At 35.2% G+C, this 22,186-nt stretch overlaps 1 protein-coding gene across 1 annotated transcript; it reads right to left on the bottom strand.

Moving 5' to 3' along the window:
- Positions 1-1,688: 1,688 nt before the first annotated feature.
- On the bottom strand, positions 1,689-22,135 carry LOC144445729 (tRNA (guanosine(18)-2'-O)-methyltransferase TARBP1-like). The gene is made up of 25 exons (XM_078135376.1): positions 20,933-22,135; positions 20,244-20,316; positions 19,452-19,603; positions 18,880-19,021; positions 17,970-18,108; positions 17,638-17,815; positions 16,889-17,009; positions 13,635-13,737; positions 12,681-12,871; positions 11,726-11,973; positions 10,825-11,199; positions 10,128-10,310; positions 9,467-9,633; positions 9,034-9,105; positions 7,255-7,378; positions 6,926-7,036; positions 6,292-6,441; positions 5,745-5,831; positions 4,857-5,044; positions 4,662-4,743; positions 4,327-4,507; positions 3,739-3,915; positions 2,954-3,078; positions 2,544-2,680; positions 1,689-1,836 (listed from the first exon to the last, which is right to left on the bottom strand). Exons 1-25 carry the CDS (start codon positions 22,133-22,135, stop codon positions 1,689-1,691), a joined length of 4,857 nt encoding a protein of 1,618 aa, XP_077991502.1.
- Positions 22,136-22,186: the final 51 nt, after the last annotated feature.

Below are 22,186 nucleotides of genomic sequence, written 5' to 3'. Positions count from 1 at the left end.
TTAGTGTGCGGACAACAACAGCATAATAATTTTCTAAATAAAATGTTTTTGTACAAAAATTATGATTCTACTGTCATCCATTAAAGAATATCATTCCATGTACAATGCCATCAATATTGTATAGAATTGCAATAGAAAATAATATACAGACTTTATAGAAAATCTACATAATTCCATCCATTTTCTATAATGGAAATGCTACAGGTGACTACACATTTTCATACAGCTTCTATAGAATTCTACAGAAATTTCCCACGAAATGGGCAAAAAGTTGACAGAAATCTATAGAATTTCTATAGAAACTCCCTATGTATTGCATATAAAAATATTCATTGATTTTCAATAGAAATTCTATAGATTTCTACAGACATCTTAGATCTATAGAACCAGTTTTGTTAGAATCTCCCTTGGCAATAATATACAAGGACAATGCAACCCTCATTTTGAAAAGTAACTGTAGCTGAAACACCAAATATATAATTTTATATGTATTAATAGTTGATCATTAACTGGAAACTAATTATTATTAATTATGGCAGTGAGATATACGCAAATAATTAGTTTTTGTTTTGATTATTCTTGATAATTTCAAAGTATCAATTTTGATTACAACAACTAACACAGAAATACTTTGTTTAACTTGAAATACAGCCTAGTATGTCCAACTTTTAGGCAAAAAAAAAAAATCATAAATAAGTAAACCGGAACCAAACAATTATTTTTTGTAGGCCTAAAATTGTGTGCCCTATTCAACATTTCTATAAATCTTTAGAGAGAGTGTAGTAAACTTGTTACTATGGTATAATTCTTGTTTTTCAGTGTCTCTTCTGTTTGATGCACTCAACTCAAACTTACAACATATAGGTAAATAAATGAAAACTAGTTGATTCCTACATCAAATTTTAACCAGATTGTTTCACAACCCACAAACTGAGGCAATGTCATTTTCCACGTATGGGGTATTTTGTACTTCATCTTCACCACAGACTGCCACTTGAACTGTTGATTGATTTGACAGTCAATAGGAATTTCAAAATGTTTCATAGCTGACCATGCCATACGTTTAATTTTTCCAGGACTGGATTGAAATTCTTCACTTGTCAAGGATTTGAAAATAGCTAATGAATGCTACACTTATGTGTGTGTGTGTGTGTGTGTGTGTGTGTGTGTGTGTGTGTGTGTGTGTGTGTGTGTGTGTGTGTGTGTGTGTATATATATATATTGGTTGTTATATATAAATATATATATATACACACACACACATATATATACACACATATATACACACACACCTATATTATAAGTGTTCATTGACTTAGAGCAACTATTGCCGGCATACTTCCATATAAGGCATGACATGGGCCACCAATAATTGACTTAGACTAGAGCAACTATTGCCTTGCACACTTCTATATAAAGCGTGAGATAGGGCCCCAATTATTGACTTAGAGCAACTGATGCCTGCATACTACTATATAAGGAGTGACAGAGTACACCAATAATTGACTTAGAGCAACTGTTGCCTGCATGCTTCCATATAAGGAGTGACAGAGTACACCAATAATTGACTTAGAGCAACTGTTGCCTGCATGCTTCCATATATGTCATGACATAGGACACCAATTGACTTAGAGCAACTGTTGTCTTGCATACTCCCATATACGTCATGACATAGGGCACCAATTGACTTAGAGCAACTGTTGTCTTGCATACTCCCATATAAGGAGTGCACCACTGACATGGACATTGAGTGACCTGATTTGACCCAGCTGAGGGATTTCCACACATTTATCTAGAAGCTGAATCAACTCAACTGGCAGTCCTTCCTTCTCATTCCTAGATGGGAAACAGAAGACAAGAATATATGAAGTAAGGTAATTTAGTATATGACAAAATGAAATGGAAATAAAAATACCAATAAAAATGTACAGTAGTACTGAAGTAGGTAGGTGCCATGATGATTGTACAATGGTCTGTCCTTAATAATTAATTGCTGTTCAAGAAAGTTATGTGTTTTTGCTGGTCTAATATCTGTGAAAGATACATCATTTTGACCCCTCAATGAAGTATCATAGTTATAATAATTTTTGCTAATTTTACATCATGTTTATTTCCTCATTAACGTATTTTCGTAATTTTCAACGTAACATACTAAGGGATTGCCTAATTCACTAAAAAGTCATCCTTTCATCAAAGAATTCATGAATGACAAAATACCAAAGTACAAAAAGTGATGAGGGTTCATGACTGAAACTATAAACAATTAAATTCCTATGTTACATATGACAGGAACAGTGTGGTGTGTAAGTGAAACAATGAAAACTAGTTTCTTACACCTGATATGTTGTTGTTACTCTGAGTGAGTCCTTGCCTATATTTATATTTATGTGAATGTTAATCAGATGTCCACATTTAAGAAAATGAACTTCAGCAACCTAACCGAACAAAAATCCCCCTCCCCTCCTTCACAGAGGAATTTCAATTCCATTCTCAGACAGCCTCTAAGGTTATAAGCTAACAAACCACTGTTTATTTGTACCTACCCAAGTATCAACAGAGTCTTCTCTGGGAATTTATACTCTGTCAGACAAATACTATTGGCAGTTTGTTCAACTCCAACAAGACTATAGCCTTGTTTCTTCATTTCCAGTAGATAGGTCTTCAGAGCTGCAGCTTTAACCTGCAAAAGATGTAGTAATATTGAGGTGGTTACTGTGGTAACAGGATATGAGACAGTTTTGAATTCACACTAATAACGCATACATGTGGTGCCCATGCTTTACACTACTTGAAGCAAATGAAATTGGAATTCCCTTCTATTGACATAAATGTTACTAGTGCATCTAGTCTGACACTGCAAATGTGAAGGTAAGATTTTCTATAACTGAGAAACTCTACAAACAGCGTAGACTGTATTTGACAACACTCAGAAACTCTACAAACACACATTTACCTCTTCCAATGGTAACCATTTCTCAGCAGTAACACTCAGACTTTGAAATTCTTGAGTTTCACAGTATTTTAGATTTCCAACGACAAAGGTTCCTACACCAAATATCTCACTGGTCCTACATAAACCTGTAAGAAGGAAATAAAAAAAACACAGTTAGCTGTCAACTAGACACAATATCATCATTCACTTGTATTTATATCAATTATTAGACCATGCACGAGCAAAGTTGAACATGAATATATACTCTGGTTGTTCTGTATCATGACAATGCTTGTCTACATCATTGGTTCTGCTGTGTTCGAAATGAGTCAAAATGTTCAAAATTACCACTACTTTCTTTGATATTACTGGCACTGGTGTAATTATGTTATTCTCCAATATTTTTCTTCATTCATCCATAAAATACTCATGACCTAAGGGTTGTCTCACTATACAAGTCTAGTGACTCATAGTGACAATGGCCCCTTAGGTCACTCGCATTTTCCTTGGCTGAATGAAGAAAAATATTGGGGGAATAACTTCTAATTATAGTAATAAAATTGGTGCAATTATTTTAGGCAACTCAACAAAAACCTCAAGGTCAAATGCGCATCAATAACCCAATTACAATGTAGTTAAAGATTGGGAAAAAACTACATGTTATTCATAGCAGATGCAACATATACTGAAAATTAGTTGACATGAACAGGCTTATTGAAATAGTTAATAACAGACACAGACACACAGACACAGACAGACACCACTATTTTGTTCAATATATTTTGCTATATCAGATGACAAATTACCTCCTAAATTTGGCAGTTTATTAATAAGTGATGTCACAACAACTAGTTTTCCAGCCTTTCTGTTGTCATGGCTACCGTTTCCTTCCATGTCTTGATGGAGGGCTGGATCTGTCCATGGCATCATTTTCTTCTGTACATCTCCTGTATTCACATTCTCATCGTCACCATCATCTTCATCTGGTCCAAAATCAATCCCTGGGGTTATATAGAATGTATTATATTAAAAGTACATTGTGCATGTATTGAGATTGGACAATCATAAAATGAAACAAGACTTAAAACTATCATACCAACTTCAAATATATGAAAGAGCATTCAAGCAACTCAAATAATCATATAGGTATGGTAAATGCAAAATCTGTAATTCACATGCATGTCAAACTTTAGAGCATGTACTATTTTTTCATCTAGAGACCATATCATCAAAGGGATATCTGAATGAACACGTTGTCCTGCAATGTTTCCTGAGGTATTCAAGACTGGCAGACAAACGAACACACAGATGAGCAGACACAGACACACATACATACGTACGTACGTACGTACGTGCGTACACGCATGCATAAAACTGATTATTAATTTACTTACTTGTGTCTCGTTCTTTCCATTTTCCATGTTCACACATCTTGAGGTCATCTCTGCTGTTTAGTAGTTGTATGGTGAGGGGATTCTGGGATGACCACAGATCTGTCAATTCATGGAATGTATCTGGGCTGATCAATTCTTCTTCTACTACATTACACAATCGTGGTAAAGTGTGAAATATAGTCTGAAATATCAAGGTGGATTTCTATCAAGTTTCTCAGTCTAACAAGTCAGCAGAAGGTCAATTAATTGTATAAATATTGAACATGTGAAATATTCGAGACATTCTATCACTAGGTCAAAGTTTAAAGTTCAGAGTTCATGCAATATATACCAACCTCTACACTGTAATCCTTCACGGGGTCAAATTTGAAAAAAAAGAAATTACCCAGAAGCTTTGTTTTTAATTTACTGGACCTCCTGAAATAGAAGATGATCGGAAATATTTTAGTGAAGATGTTGATCACAAAACTTATATGAGCATGTTTAAATATGTATACTGTATATGTATATAAAAAGGAAGGCTTTCTTACGGGTTATGTTGTAGGAACTTCATACATTCTTGGATACCAGGATATTTTGCCAATAGAGGCATCATATTAGATTGTTGGCAAGAGTTGAACACTTTCTGTAATGCTGCCTGTGCATATAGTCTTATAGTAAAATTACCGGCCATTGTGTGCGTCATGGTCAATGGCAAAGCTTGGTTCAAAAACAATTCCTGGAAAGAGAGGAGGTTAAACTGTCTCAATACAACAGTTATTGACAATGTATTTTTGTTGACATATTCATTTCTTTGAATTCATAGCAATGAACATTTTAAAGTCCAAGTAACTGAAACATTTCTGGATCACAGTTTTTTGTTAATTTTTACCCGTTGAAAAATACACTAGATGCTGACTGAAACAGTTCAATGCTTCTCATTAGCTGAATTTTGTTGTTGAATGGACTGTGTACATTGGCTTGATGTCTGTGTATATACAAAACAGCTATCATAGAATCCAACTTATCTACTCCTCCAAGGTATTGTAAACAGATACAAAAATATGACACATGATTGCCAGTGCATGGCATACTCATGGTATTGCAGTGTTGCTGTGGCCATACTTTCATGAGTGAATCGAATGCAAATGCAGCAGGTAACAGCACAAGCACATGGTGCAAATATCCTAAGTATCCACACTGGCTTTCACATATCATGGGCAAGTTTATCCTAAATGGCAAAGTTCATAAAAAGTACTGTAACAAGTGTGTGTTCATGTGTTTATGTGGTTTTGTGTATATCGAACACAAGTACGCTGATTTGTATACAGGTTAGCAATAAAGTTTTCGGTATTACACTACGGTACAAATACTGATACTATACATGTTATGTGTACTTATACAAATAATAGCTATCACACTAGTAGTATCTACCTCACCTGTTCATCCACACTACGGCTGACACTTGCTAGAATAGCTATCATAGCAAGAATAGATGATGTAAAGTTCACAGTCTTCTCTACATCCTTCATGCCATGGAGAAGAAAAGAATTCCAAAAGAAAGTTTCATTAATTCAGAACAAAACTACTATTTGGTATGTGTAATATATCACTACCAAAGTATGGTCTCTCTATGTTGTGAGATAGGTGACTGTATATATTATAAGTTTGATGCTCTGTTATTCACATCATGAACCATTAGTTAGCAAACAGTCAAACTAACAGTCATTGTGAAGCAGATTGCAAGCCAGGTAAGATCAAGAGCTGAATGACATTTTACAAAGTTGAACTACATGTGTTAAAACTTTATAATGTGTATTGGCCATTACCTTGATGCTACAGATGGAACTGTAAATTACATACATTTGTGATCTTTCAGTTTGATATCCTAAAGTTACTTCCCTTGGCTAGCTAGTTCTTTCTGACATTTATCAATAATTCACAGAAGAGGCCATAATTCAACAAAGACAGCATCAATGGACCAACCTCTTTGAGTTTGTCCCACAGAATTGTCTGATATTCAGGGTATCTGTACACTATTAGAACTATAAACCATTCCTCTAGTGTCTTCACGGACAACTGTGTATCCCATGACAATGCTTTCAGGGCTTCTCTCATCACTAGTTCTGATGTACACTGAAACAGAGAAACATTAATCATTAATGATCTAGTCTGGTCATTAGCCTGGCATTCTAACCCCCTTCTCACTCATAAACTGTGTGTGTGTGTGTGTGTGTGTGTGTGTGTGTGTGTGTGTGTGTGTGTGTGTGTGTGTGTGTGTGTGTGTGTGTGTGTGTTTGAGTGTGTGTGTGTGTGTGTGTGTGTGTAACTTCCAACAGATGATACCAATGCCAAGAAAATCTTAACATTATGCAATATTTCCAGTGTTGAAAATGGATGTTTAATTGAAATAAACTTACCATACTACATGATTCTGATTCATATCACAATTTCTCAGAGGACACTAAAGTCTGGATATCCTACAACTAACTAACTGTGCATTTCTTCAAACTACAGTTGTCAAGTAGAACTTGATGAACCCTTTTTACTTGACAACTATGAATTCATGGAACAAAATTTTGATTCGAAATATGAGTTGTTGATAAAACTGATATTCTACCTTATCAAACGCTGGCTGAAGAATCAGCAATGTTTGCCATATTCTCTGTTTGATTCGATGTGGCCGTGAATTCAACAGGTAATGCTTACGTGTTTGTGTTACCATATCAGCCTGGAGTGGGAATAAAAAAGACACATTTTACAGGGATACCAACGTCAAAATCAGAAATATTCACTGAAAACACTACAAAATGTGCCATAATTCTTCAATATATTGAAGTCATTTATTTGCTTAGTTCTTGTCCTGTATTAGTCAATATGTATTCATTTACAAATATATTGTATTCTTGAACATTTCAAAAGACAAACTTCACATCGACAATAGCTTACCTTGGTTAGCAATCTTTTACTTATTTCCATGACAACGGCAGACCGCCCAGCTGAGTTTGTTGCAATGAATCTACACAGTGTACTTATCATAAGGGTTCTAACATAGCTGTCTGGCTTGATAACACTAACAATACAAACATAACAAACTAGTTTTAAAATATTGCAATAAATGTCTGATAACCATAGCAACCAATAGACAAGACAAATACAAAGACAGAGAAACACAATAGTATCTTATAACAAGCACCAGACACATTTACAAATGCTACAACTTAAAATATACAAAGAAAATCATTTGACAAGATTTTTCAGGAGTTGCATAAAAGTTAAATTGAGCAAAATTTAATTTGAATTCATCAACCCTAGTTGGAGGAAGAAGGACATGTAATAAAGTTTACAATTTTCCAAATGTTGCAGCATAATTTTAGTGTGAAATGTCTGTACAAATTGCATGTGTACGGTGTTCTCCTAAAGATTTGATGTGTTACAGGTACATGTATAGAATAACACTTTTTTTTTGTAATTTAAGGTATTTTATTGGGTGTTATTTGTAAAGGTATACATGTCATGTTACATTCCAGTTCGCAAAAGAGCAATGTTTTAGAATAACACTTTACAAAGACTATTTCAGTAACTGAGTACAAACACAGCTGGAATGTCAGATCAGTCAATCAATCAATCAATCAACCAATCAAAAATCAATCAATCAAAAATAACTTATAACATGTCAGACGCCAAAACATCTATTCAATGGCAGCAAAAAAAAGCTCATTCCACACTGAATGCCTGTTTGAACAAATGAGTCTATAGTTTGTTCTTGAAAGTGATAGACTAGTTTCACACATTAGCTCAAACAACCGGAACATTTTTTAAAAAAAGAACACAAAGAAAGAGTATTTATGTAATGATCCTAAGTGCCGTGCATTGATCTTCAATAATATGATCAATTTCAATAGTTTTATCTTTGTGGACAATATAGCAAAACGATTTTTCATTATGTTTTGGGTCTTTTGTCTGTTCCATTCAAAATGTGATTCCAGAAGTGATACCATATGAAGCTATAAATATACATTGTGTATAATTGTGTATAATTGTACATGTTTTAGACATTGAAAATAATGCCCTGCCCACAAAATTGATTAATTGAGCCATGTTTACAAAGAGGTTTAGTGAATCCATAGTTTAAAGTAAGGTGCCTGGTATTTAAAAGCAGTGCCCATCACAAGGCCAACTGTCTCTTTACTAGGTCTGTTTACAATGTTTGTGTGATTAATGAGCGAACTATAAAATTCTTCATCAAGGCTAACTTGTTGTTCTTTATCAACTTCCTACCACGCCCTGGTACACACAGACAGTAACTTTTCAAGTTTTAAGATAATAGTTTCTTTTACTAAAATAAAAGAAAGAGGCTGACAACTTGTTGATTTTGAGTTCAACTCTAGGCTGTTGACTTTATCACGCATAATTAAGCCTCAGTGCACATCCTAAACTATAATGTGACATTCGAGGTTATTCTGGGTCACTCATACAAATCTCTCTCAAAGATAGTAATTTAGCATACATGTATTTTACCACCTTGGCCTGTCAATGTCATACAAAATCTTGTCTCTAAAATATTAAAAGATGACATACCGTACCACCTAGGTCAGTTAGAAATATCACAATTTTCAACAAGATAGCAGATTGTACTACCTAAGTTAGTCATAAAAATCTCAACTTCACTTTGCAAGTTCAGTAGATTGTGTGGTACAGAAAGAGACAAGATTCATTGAATTTTACCTGTAGATGACTTGACTGGCTGGTTTCCCTTCAGAAGTGACTTTCAGAGACCTCAAACAATCTTCTCTAATTCTGAGTGGAACAAAACAAAAAAAACAGGTAACTAAATGGTAACAATGATATAATAATTGAGCACGTCTTCATAGATACCTCCATAGATGGAATATCTGTCTGTCAGACAATGTATCTCTCCTCCCTATATCTATAGTGTCTGTCTCTCTATCACTCTGTCTGACAGTCTAAGCCTATACATCTCTCCTCCCTATATCTACAGGGTCCATCTGTCAAGACTATGTATCTCTAGCTCTCCTTACTACATCTTCCTCTTCCCCATCTCTCACATTCCCTATGATCATCTACATCTGACTGCCAGCCCCATCACCTTCCTTTCCCATTTCTCTGTCCATAATGCGAATATAATTATAAACATTACCTGTGGTCCTTTCCTCTTATTGGTCCATAGGTACATGCCTCTACCAACAAGTTCAGATGGTTTATTTTATCACCTTTCATTCCCTCTACATACTGGCAATATCTCTCAACTAACAGATACAACACACCAGATTTATTTTCAGCTAACTCACAGATTTGATTGGTAATCTACAACAGAAATAGAACATATATGATCCATTTCAGGCAATCCACAGTATAATGTCATGACAACAGTGACTGGCTTCTCATTTACATATTGTTGGTTCCATCCCTTTTTGCTACTACAGTTGTACTTGTTATTTGTTAGTTATGTCTCAGGGAAAGATGTCTACCATCAGAGCTTTGAGAACCTGATAGGACATGGCTATCAAAGTGGGTACTTATTAGGATATAAACTGGGTACTTGATAGGCTGTTGAAAGTGGGTTGACAGGACATGGTTGTAGAGGTAGGTATCTCATAGGATATGATCGTAAAATGGCTACGGATGGATATGGTTGTCAACTGAGTACTTGATAGGGTGTGATTATAGAAGTGGGTATCTGATAGAACATGGTTATAAATTGGGTACCTGATTGGCTGTTGAAAGTAGGTATCTGATAAAAAAAATTCCATCTATACTGAACATCTAATACATCACTCATTTCCAAGTGACTTCCTTACCATGTCAACCTTAGCATAGATATCAGTGTTGGGTTCAGCAGCAAATATATCATCCTGAAACACAGTGTTAATCATGGCTTGATATGCTGGCCAGAATAGTCCAGAGTCACGTCTTGTATCATACACCAGTGTATATATAACATCTAAACACAGCACACATAGTGATGAATCTGATGGCAACACCTGTGTACAACAGAAAATGAAGCCAGGTCAGCAGACTTGCAGAATAATAATCTGTAGATGTGTTCATCATTAACTTGCTGTGAATTTTTGAATTTGGAAAGGTCATTTTCAAGGCTTTACATTTTCACTGAACAAAAGTCAGTGTGATACCATAGCATAGCATAGAATACTAATAGCACATCCTGCACAAAAATTAGTATTCGTAGCACAGCTTAGCACAACACAACACAACACAACACAACACAACACAACACCACATTACATTACAGCACAGCACAGAATACACAAGACTGATACTGTGACCTAGACTGACTTAGCTGGACATTACAAATCTCCAAGAAGCCTTATTCATCTTCTTTAAACTAATGAAGTGCATGCATCAATTTCTATTTTAAAAGTACTTGAAAATGGTTCTGGTAATTGATATTTTGAAAGACATAAAGAGCACTTAGTAGGTGAATCAAGATCTTTTTATTCACACTGTCTACCAGCATATAGAGATATTCCAACTCACCAGTTGTATCAGTAATTTCATACATTTTATCACAGACAATATAGCAGGTCCTGATATAATATTGAGCACATCTACAGATTCCTTCAACAAGTCTTGACATTGGTGCTGGCTATTCCAAGAACCTCCGAACATCTCAAGTATAACTGTGACGCACTTCCATCTTCTCTCTTCGTACAGTGAAACCAATTTACCAAAGTCTTTCTTACTGACATCAATATCACCTGATGGTCTCTCAAATTGCTGATTCAAATTGATTTGACTTAGTATTCTTTTGATGTTTGTAGGAATGTCACCTTTTCCTCTGTAATGATGACAAACACATGACAGACAGCTGACACCAACTAGCTTCTTCATTTGAGTTGTGATGGCATCTTTCTGTAGAAGGCATAAGAATGTCAAACATACATGTGAGTACTTTGATATCTTTGGTATGAGCTGCACTAGCTGTAACTGGAGAATTATTTTTCAAACAGACAAAAAAAAATATTGACTGAAAATGATAAAAAAATATCCATACTTAGTCATTGTACACGTTATAACTAGGAGTAGATTGTATACATAAATAGAACAGCAACAGACTGAAATCAGGACCACACTTGGGAGCTGATTTTTGGGTGTGGACCCAAAAATCAATTTGATGGGATTTATTGAACCATATTTTGTGTACACAAATACGTTTATCCACAGGTGATTTAATATTGTTGAGGGTGTACGATATCAGTGTTGTTTATCAAGTTATTACATCTAACAAAAGTATTTTAAAAAAAGGTACAGTTAAAATTTGTGTGGCTTTAAGAGAATCAATAAGTAGGTTATAAAGCAGTTGACTGATATTTAATTAACAACATGCAAACTTTCTATGAACTGAAATGTTCACAAAACAAATGCTTGTGTGTTTTACCTCTCCCTCCATTGTCAAGGTTACCAATGCCAAGTCAGCCATCTTGGTTAACGTATCTTGTAATAGAAAGATGGCTGATGAGCTCTCAGACAAGAGGTCAGATAGAACATCTATGATCTCAACAAACATATTCAAACTTGCAACATCAGATAATTCGTTGGTTTCCATGGTAACTTTCCTCATTATATATGCAAGTATTTCTTCCAAGCACGTTTCAACAATATATAAGATAGCCAGGGTGGTACCACCTACCAAGAAGGACAGTTTTGCATGAAATTTCACATTTATGGACTTTTATTCTACATAGATAAAATATATTTTAATCATGCTAAACTGGAATTTATGGTAATATTGAAACAATTTTCATAGTCTTTGTTTCTGATACCACCAGCATTTTGGATTGCAACTATTATTTAGCTTTGAGTAGTACTCATCAAAAACTCTACTTCTAACAATAAAAGACCTGAGTCAAAAGCAGGTGTCATGTAATCATGTACAACTTGTTAGTTGAAACATAATCTTTTCCCAATGAATGCATTGAATAAATTTATTGCTGAAATTAGAAATACTCCTGAAACTCAAGATTCGTCAATGGAGAATTTTCCGTTGGCTTCAGAAAAGCTGTTCTTCATTCCTAAATGGAATACTAGTATAATATTTGACTACTTGTCTACAGAAAGTATACACTACAAGACATCATTCTGGCTGTCACCTTTATACCGGCATCTAATTCAATTTGCTGTAAATGACGAAATCTTAGCTTTGCATAAAACATTTCCATCTGTACACTGTTCAAACAGTGACGCTAAACATGGCTACCATTTTGATGTCAGTGATTATTGTTATTCAACGCCGGCCAAACAGTATGTGACAATTTTTGTAGCACTATCAGCAACTTGAAACGAGCACTTCATAAACCAATATCAAAGACTGTCTGTCTGAGTTAGCATCTGACCTGTCTGTGTGTGTGATGTATTCACTGCTGTTATTTCTTTTATGATATGAAGGAATAGTTGTAGGCCTTTCCCTGCCCTGCCAGCTGGTAGGTATGCATGGCTGTTTATTCTACAAAGAGTATCTTGCATTGGCTGCAGTATAACATTCAGTGGTTGACAGTCGCTGACAGCAAGCCCACACAACAATCCCCTGAATCAGATAAAAGACAAAACTGTGTCATAACTTTGCCCATTTCTGAAGATTAAACATCAGTACATCAATAAATGAACAATTTCAAAAATTTTCATTATCAATTTTTTTTTTGAAGAAATGTCAACTGTAAAACGTATGGATGGATTTTTGGATAATGTTTATACACTAACAGTATGTTTGTTTTTTTTTGTACCATTTCCTATTCACCCACAGGGGGCTTGGAATTGGCCATATTTGTTTACAAATATTTGTTTTTTGTTTATTGTTTACACTTTTTTTTTACAAATTTGTTTTTTGTTTGTTTACTTTTTGTCTTTTTAAAATATCTTTTCTACAAGGTGTCATGTAATAAAGTAATGATTTGGAAAGCTGGTGTTGTGGGTTTTTTCTAAATCAATTTTTAACTTGTTGTTTTGATAAACCAGCTTTACTATGACTACATGGTGAATGGGGATGAGGAAGGGTCACCAGTTGAGGGCGCTCAGTAGAACTAATTCATAAATAATTCACAAGGTAGTTATAGCTTTTCAAATCATTACTTTATTACATGGCACCTTGTAGGGAAAAAGATACTTTAAAAAACAAAAAAAAACAATTTTTTTTTTAAAAAGTCAAAGTAAACAATAAATAAAAAATAAAATATTTGTAAACATATATGGCCAGTCCCAAACCCCTGTGATTCATCCCTGTTGGCCAGACAAACTTTGGAAGTGAACACTCCAATCTTACACTAACAAATGAAGATTGTTTTAATACTTACTGATACTCTTGAGTTGTGTAATGTGAATCAGAGATTATCAGTAATACCTTGGTAAGTACACCAACACTCATAACATCAACAATGTCTGTAGATTTAGTTGATTCTGTAAGTGATGAAAGTTTTCACATTTGAACCGACAGTACAAGACCTGTCTGAAAAAATTGACCTGCAAAGAAAAGGGGGGGGGGGGGGGGTGGTAACAGGTTTTTGGCAGGCCCAGATTCAGATAGGTTGTCAAGGTAGTTTAGGCCATGAAAACAGTTCAAACAGGTGTTGCTGTCATATCTTATCCAATTTTAGCATGCACATATTTCGTGCCAGCTGTTCACACTACATAAACATGTACACACTACAAGCATAGCATAGATGTAACATGTATATAGATCTTGAAACAGACTCACTCTTGAGTCTATGACCCATGTAGTTGCACTTTGGGTGGAAAGAGAACCCAAGATGTTGGCTTTTCAACTTTAATGTGTGAAATTTGTGGAAACAAATAGTATTACACCACCGACACCTATTCTTGTCTGTGATTACACATACAGAATCACAGCACAAATAGCCATATACTCTGTTGATCCATAGCCCCTGCATAAGGGATGACAATCTATGGTTGATCATTACAGTGTAATACAACTAAAGCAAAGCATTGATTATCAACAGACCACCATGTAATTAGCAGGTGTTAATGTAGCATGATTGTAGAGATTAACTTTATCTGATAAAAAAGCTGACCACAAACTACACATCTTCCTTATCTTTTCAATCTTTTTCAATACATGTGTATTGTCCTTTCTAGAAATCCATGTGTTGGTATTTTCATGTATATTGTAAGTAATATATCACAGGATTGTAAAATAAACACATGACATAAAGCCAGAGGTAATCTGTGACAAATTTCAAGATAATCACTACAGCCTTAGTGAAGTCCTTGGAAGGACCCATCTGGTTGCAATGGAAAGCATATAGTAACTTTGTCGTTGAAATTATTTACAACCAATCAGAATGAACACTGCAAAAAAATTCACCTAGTTGTAAACCCAGTTTATCTATAAATAATTTCATCAAAGACAATTGTATTTTGGATATTGTATTCCTGAAGTAAAGGATAAAAATATATAGTCATTCAAACCATAGACCCTTGGGTCTATGATGTTCAAACACATATTTCCCTATTATATCTAACATGAGATGTGATTCAAAATTTAATCTCCAGTAGCCAGTTTCAGACCAAAATTTCACAAAATTTCAAAGTACGGAAATTGTTTCATTTTGTCAGATGTTTGCCTGTTACCAACACCAGATTAGACTAGCCATTAATTATTCTGAGGTGTCAACTCATCAGTAGTTGGTCTCTCGATAAACCTTTCCACTCCTTACTTCACTTTCACTGTTCCAGTACATTTTAGAACAGTACTTTTTGGTTTATTTTCACTTCACAGGTATTTTTATTTTCATCTTTCATACAGCAATAACATCATGTATCAAAATCTAGTTTTATATTCAAACTATTAGTATTACAATAAGTCACATCAGGTTGCTATGTTTATAATCTTAAGTACTTGAGTCAATAAGTCAATAAATTTCCTGGTTATGTGAGGTGGAAAATGGTCAGTGCTGTGAAAAGACCTGTGAAGTGCCATGTACAGTGGTCGACAAGTGAGTTACATACACACACACAAAACACCCTGTATAACTTTTGTGCAGTCATTTACACCAAAGACTTCCCTTCATGTGTTGTATTCCTTTTAGTCTAGAAATTCACAACATACCCCCTGCTATCTATGGCATTGTTTCTATGATATGGCAATATGTCTGAAGAAGTGGAAATGTTGGGCACTTCACACCTCCATTTATCAAAAAATCTAGTTCATCCACACACTAGCAGCATTCACTGGTTTGTAGATTAACTAATTTACATATCAAATTTACCCCATTGTCTTAGCATGCCAATACAGAAACTGATTAATCAATGTATTGAATGGGGGGAAATGACAACAAAACACTACCAGCTGTTGCCCCAGAATGTCTGAATACATGTACTTGTGAGTTCCCAGGCAAGTGACAGTCAATTATTATTATCAAATTCATTGTTTAGGGATGAGTTGATAACAGATTATACTGAGAAGCAATTAGAAGTCAGACAAATCATTGACAGGTCAATTGTTTTCATACAAATGGATGTTTATTGGGATTTCTAATTCATACATGTACTGTATATTGTAGAAGTATACAATAGACACATGTATAGTGAAGAAGGCAGACTATAGACTATTAGAACAAGCTGATTGAACAGGGGCCAGGAGAGATAAACAACATTTTTCATGAGCCTCCCCGGGCCCCCCATTCCCACATTCCTCTGGTTAGGGCAAATGTGTTAATTGGGCAAATTAATTTCCTGTGAGTTTGTTCTAGGATTAGCTGTGCATTAATTAAAGCATAGTTGATAAGACTGATAATGGTATGAAATAAGCAAAGACAGTGAGAGGAAATGATAGTTTTGATGGATGCTTCTTCAGGCCACATAATATTTTATAATAGGTGGTTGGTGACATACATGCCATTGAATTATTAGTCTATGACTTAATACTTTAAACCTAGATATTTTTGCTACTAGAAAATTTTGTGATTTTAGTCTTCAGCTGGTTCTTGAATACTAGTTTTACTTAAAACTTCAAAAAAAAGCATTTTACTCACTACTTTTGTTTTTGTTTTGTTTTCTTTTGTTTGGGCTTATAACAAAAACACATCTCTTTTTCATAAATGGAAATTTCACATTTTGTATTCAGAACTTTTCTTAAGTTATCAATTTCAAAAACTCCCAATTTCTTAATGTGTGCATCTACTTGACTTTATCCATGGATGTATCTCCCTAATACATCCATGCTTTATCTAACCACAATATGAAACTCTACACTCTAAATATTTTGCAAGTATTTTTTGTATGCCATCAAATCTGGTTTTGTTTTTTTGCATTTTACATTTTTGTTTTCCAGTGAAATAAGCAAAAATTCTAGATTTACAGTAACCATAGATCTTGGCATGAATTCCCAGGGCCTATCTATAGTGTAACTGAGAGATCTTGAAGATCTTTCACACAATATTACCATGCAGTATAAAGAAAAGATGTCCTGGAAAAAAGCTTAAAATAAAACAGACTGTAACAATACACTATAACCTATTTATTGTTGAGTTTTGGCCACCAAGCTACATATGAAATGAACTGTGATATTACATAAATGAACAACACTTACCTTGTGTATATTGCTTTTCATTCATAAAACACTGAACTTGCTTGTGTAGTGCATCACCAATATTTTCACAACTGTTATCTAGTTTCAGTTCTTTGCCATGATTTGCCAACCATTCTGTGACCTAGAGAGAAGTCATTGGTGAGGGGTGATGAGCTGATTACACAATCCTTCATCATGTGTTTTATTTCTCAGTATAGCCTTGGCTACGATTAAAGTCATTCTAATGGTAAAAACAGTACTTATCAACTGACAATATTGGTCTTATTTTGTTGTGTCAGTTTGATGGCAATTCATCCAATGCTCACCTACAAACTTTGAACATCTAATGCCCACTAATATAACTACAACCATTATTTATCTAACTACTAGTATTTATCTATCTAGCTTGCTAGCTATCTACATATATATATATAGCTCTCTACACACCCATATACAGCACACCCAGAGAGTAGGCCTCAGAGTGTCTGATGATCGCAATATGCGTGAAACTCCGAGTTACACCCAAGAAAGAGTTCCAGTACTACCAAAACTATTACGCTCTGCCACTGCGGTATAGAGCACTGTCTTAGCAGATTGATACTCACCGAGTTAGCTCTCTACATATATATATATGTACATACATAAATATATAGCTCTCTCCCTCCCTCTCACTCTCTCTCTGAATACGGCCTGTAAGTGTATATTTTCTAGTCTCAGTTTTCTAAATTCTCAGCTGAAGTACTACCATGCAGCATTAATTAAGTACCCACCTCATTCCAGAGCTGAGATCCTCTGGTGAGATTTTCCACTGTTGCTATGACGACTGCAAACTGGTAGAGAGTCACTTGAGATGTATTGATGAGATTGAGTACAGCTTTAATGATGTAACAGGACACTGCTGCCTTGAGATGACTTGGGAAGGTTTGTATTGATGATGACAGTATGTTCCTGACAAATGAAATAAAAAAAAAATCAACTAAATTTGATGGCTAGTCCAATGATACAGGTAGCGAACCTGGTAATCTAAGTTATATGTATTTTTGTGTCTGTGTATGCCGGCCTGTGTGTCTGTATGCATTGTTACTGTTAATGAGTAACCTACCTGATAATTTGTAGATTTACATCATCCCATGCTTGATAGACGTCAATTTCAGCCAATCCCTGGGCTACAAAAGACATGGGTAGACTGCCCCATCCTTTCTGTTGTTGTAACGCCAATGGCAGATGTTTAATGAAATCCACTATAAGAAAGAAACACACTGCTGTCAAATACATTTCAGTTCAGAGATTCTGAAGTTGGAGGTTCTGTACAATCTGGTCCATCAAGTTCAAAAGTATGGATTATTTCAGTGCATGAACAAGAAAATTAATCTTGTCCTTCATTTGTTAGTTCTTCAATTTTTTTACAACTTTATGCCATTTCAAAAGAAATCCTACATAGGGCCCATATACTTCAATAATCACTATGATGAGAAAAATTACACATTCACACAATGTCGGTAAATATTTTATTTTTCCTGCTCTTAAAATTGATACATAGTGTCCTTTTACTAGGATGACTAAACATCAGCAAAGACACGTAGGAGTCAAGTTGAGTCTCATATAGTAACAGCAAGCTAGACAAGCACACCAAAACTTAGCATGAAAGATCCATTGTTTGGGCTAAGGTAATATGCTGTAGTGAATGGGTACATAAGCAAAATGGATCTTTCAGACTAAACCCAAACTGATCTGCCTATTAAAGCCTAGCTGTCACTAGTGCCTGCCTTTTGAGTAATTTCTCTAGATAGGAAGGTAAAAGAACAAGGATATTCAAATATCCACTAACAGAAATTCTTGACCCTAAATCATTAAATGCTCTGCAACACTCAGCAAGCAATGCTACTATGTGCAGGGTATATCTTGTCGTTATTTGGTGAAACCATTTCCCAAATGAGATTGTCATATTTGTTAAAAACTAGACACAATCTGACATGCATTTCTCATAAAGGCAGGAAAGTTGCCACGATTACCTTTATCAGTATCTGTATCATACGAGTCAACACATGACTTGAAGAATGCAATAATAGCAATACCAACTGGTGACAGAGATTCTGTACTTTGTGCATACAGACCGGAATCATTCAGTGTCTTCAGAAGTCTGCCATATACAAACTAGACAAAACAGGGAACAAGAGATGAGATGGCAATCACAAAATTCATTGCACTACGCTGTGTCAGGGCACCAAAACACATTGGTCAATCCCTTTTTTTAGAGAACAAGGTGAAGGTATAGATAATTTGACAGAACGACATGATGTGCGAGTGTTTGTTGTAGCCATACTTTCATGAGTGTAGTGAGTGCAAGTGCAACAGAAAGCGGTTCTGTTATTATGTTTACTCAAGACAGAAAATGTTATTAAAAAAATACAACTCGTATAGTATGAGTTCATAAACATGGAACATTTACATGCTCATTTGCATAAAGGTATGTAATAATATATTCAGTATTAATTGCTCTGCAGTGCAATACATGTAGTGCTAGTATGCCAGCAATGATTCAAGTACTCACTAGTACACATGTAGTAATTGTAATTGTACATACCCCCTTGTAACCTTGCTGTAATAATGGACACTTCTTGAAGTCCAATTTGAGAAATTCTAAGACTGCCCACTTGACAACTGAATTCTTATTGACATGAACAAAACATCGTTGAAATAGAACAGTAAGCCAGGATGAGTGTAGGTATGGATGTTCTGAAAATGGCAGAAGAGAGAAAGAGGTAAATAATTAAACAGCCATGGCCAGTGTAGGTATAATTGTACAAATAAGGATGTTCAAATAAGCATAAAACTACTTGAAGATCAGAAGATAATTACAGCAATATCACTAGACATATCCAAAATATATGAGGTGTACAAAAAAATGCACATTACGGCATTTTTCACACTTGACAATTTACATATACATAGAATCCAATGGTAAGTTCCCCATTGATTGTTATATATCATTGACATTCACACCAGGGTCTGTGAGTTTAAAAGTTACCATTCACTCTCGCTCCGTTTGATACAATCACACAGAAACCAGTAAGAAACTCCATATTTTACACTCTAAGACAGCAAGATCACAATTACATTTTAAACCATTTAAAAAATACTGCAACTATAAGCAGAAATGTAGGCACTAATGTTTTGACATCTACATTTGTTCATTTCATTTAGACAAAATGTCTATTCATTCAATCTTGCTATCTTCAAGTGTACCATGTTCAGTTTCTTATTGGTTTCTGCATGGTTGTGCGAAACACGGCCAGTGAGTGGTAACGTAGAATGGACTGTAGATTTTCTACTTTCCTTTCATTGACTTGAGTATAGATCTGTCATGATACATTACCTGTGCTGTCATCCTGTCGAGTTGCATTGATGAGATGGTTTAACCGTGGCATTAATGGCTTGAATATATGGTACTGCAAGAAAAAAGTCAACTTTTAATATTGGTACTTTACTTCATTTTCTTTGCAACAGAAAAGGAATTTAGGTCTTGTTGCCACATAACAAGAGATCATGGATGCATGTTATGTATGAAATGTCACTTACTAATATTATACATTGTACATCCAAAGTTAATGTATGATAAACTAGTGTTGCAGTGATTGTTGTAAGTTGTGATAGTTCTCTTTTATGGTGACATGATGATAGATGACATTTGGTTTTAGCTAGGTAGGATCACATTTACTTTCAACTGAGGCAATACATACTGTATAGGGGTTGGGGTTTTTAATTTAGTTTTTAGCCATGGAAAAATTTTTTTCTGTTAAATTCAAGGTATCCTGCTACCTTTAGTGGTGAAAAATGTATGACAGGTCTAGGAATCTCCCAATTTTATCACTCTTGTCAAACACACAAAGCAAATCTGCCTCACTGTGGTTTGATTGGGCATCATGGACTGGGAATTGAACCCTAGCATGGTTTACCTTGTATAAAAGTCAATAGAGAAAACAGACCATACTATCACTACAAGTAATGAAGATGAAAACAGCCCATACTATCACTACAATATACAAGTAATGTACATTAACTGACCTGTGTTTCTTCCAGTGCCTCTATCATCAGAATAAAATCTTGCCACATTTGTTGGAGTTTTTTGCTGCAGTCACCTCTCCACCAAAATACAGGACACTTGTCTCCTGCGCCATCACTATGACTTCTGACTTCTAATTTAAAGTTGCGACATAATTCCAGCACTCTTTTCAATAAATACATAGCCCTTTTCCTTGTCAGTGCATCACTGTGTGTCAAACCTACTTGGATGTTTTGCCAGAATTTATCCATGGATTTCAAATCTGGGATACCATCTACCAGTTTTCCAGAAGTTGGAAAAAAGAAATCAGCCACACCACATAGTATTAGGAATGCGTTGTCATGGTTACCAAAACTGAGTGATGCAGATCCAGTGTCATAGCTACCAATATCAGATTCATTCATTGATACTTGTTGCCAAATCATCTCCAGTCGTCTTGGCAATAAGTCAGGACTGCATTGAAGTAGTTTGGGTAAAAGTACACCGATTATTTTTGCACAAACGGCTCTGTCGTTCGTAACCTGAAGAACGTGTATGAGATCAACAAAAAGCCGTTCACTCCATACGGATGATATTGTAATGTTGCCATGTGGTGGATTTTCATCATTCATTCTAGTTCCTTCATAGAAGTAGTTGTATAGTTCTAACGCTGTCAACACATTTACATCATCTGAAGATTCAATAAACTTTTCTCTATCATGATCACTTACTTTGGCCGTCTGACAGTATTTCTGTAACGACTTGAGACCCATCATAAATATGACATCTCGAAGAGATTGGAGTTCTGAGTCCTTGCCAAAACGTAAACAAGAAACAGTAAGTTCACAAACCACGTGAACAAGTTGAAAATCTGCACCGCTCTGTCGCTCATGAACAAACCCTTGTCGGGCATCCTTTAAAGCTGGTATGCATACGCTTGTGATGACTTTTTCAACTTGTTTAACACACGTAACTTGTGTCCCCTCGTTCATGTCAGAACTACTCCCCGCCCCACGTGGTCGTGGGCCATTTCTCGCAAAATCGTTGATGACTGCTCCAAGAGCAGATAACCGCTCTAGCTTTTCACAAGCATCGCCATTTGTTTGTATTATTTCAACAGATGCTTTAGTAAGGGAATCTAAAAGAACACACACGTCAACATTTGCGTATTTCAAGAAACTTTGCGCGGAACAGAACTTGTCAGTGTTGGTCATGGGGGCAGCCATTTTCCTCGATGTGAAAAGCTGCCATCAGCGTCAACAAAACTATAGTCCTTT

The sequence above is a fragment of the Glandiceps talaboti genome, chromosome 2 (assembly GCF_964340395.1).
Source record: "Glandiceps talaboti chromosome 2, keGlaTala1.1, whole genome shotgun sequence".
Taxonomy (NCBI): Eukaryota; Metazoa; Hemichordata; class Enteropneusta; family Spengelidae; genus Glandiceps; species Glandiceps talaboti.
Note: the sequence above shows the minus strand (reverse complement) of the source record. Positions and strands in the feature narration are given on the sequence as shown.

What these genes read in the sequence shown, in the direction of transcription:
- LOC144445729 (XM_078135376.1), bottom strand. Translation starts at nt 22,135, where the DNA reads ATGGCTGCCCCCATGACCAACACTGACAAGTTCTGTTCCGCGCAAAGT. An exon ending in TCGACAGGATGACAGCACAG is followed by an intron (nt 19,604 to 20,243) that starts GTAATGTATCAT and finishes TGCCATTTTCAG; the next exon opens with AACATCCATACCTACACTCA. An exon ending in GATCTCAGCTCTGGAATGAG is followed by an intron (nt 17,010 to 17,637) that starts GTGGGTACTTAA and finishes ACTTCTCTCTAG; the next exon opens with GTCACAGAATGGTTGGCAAA.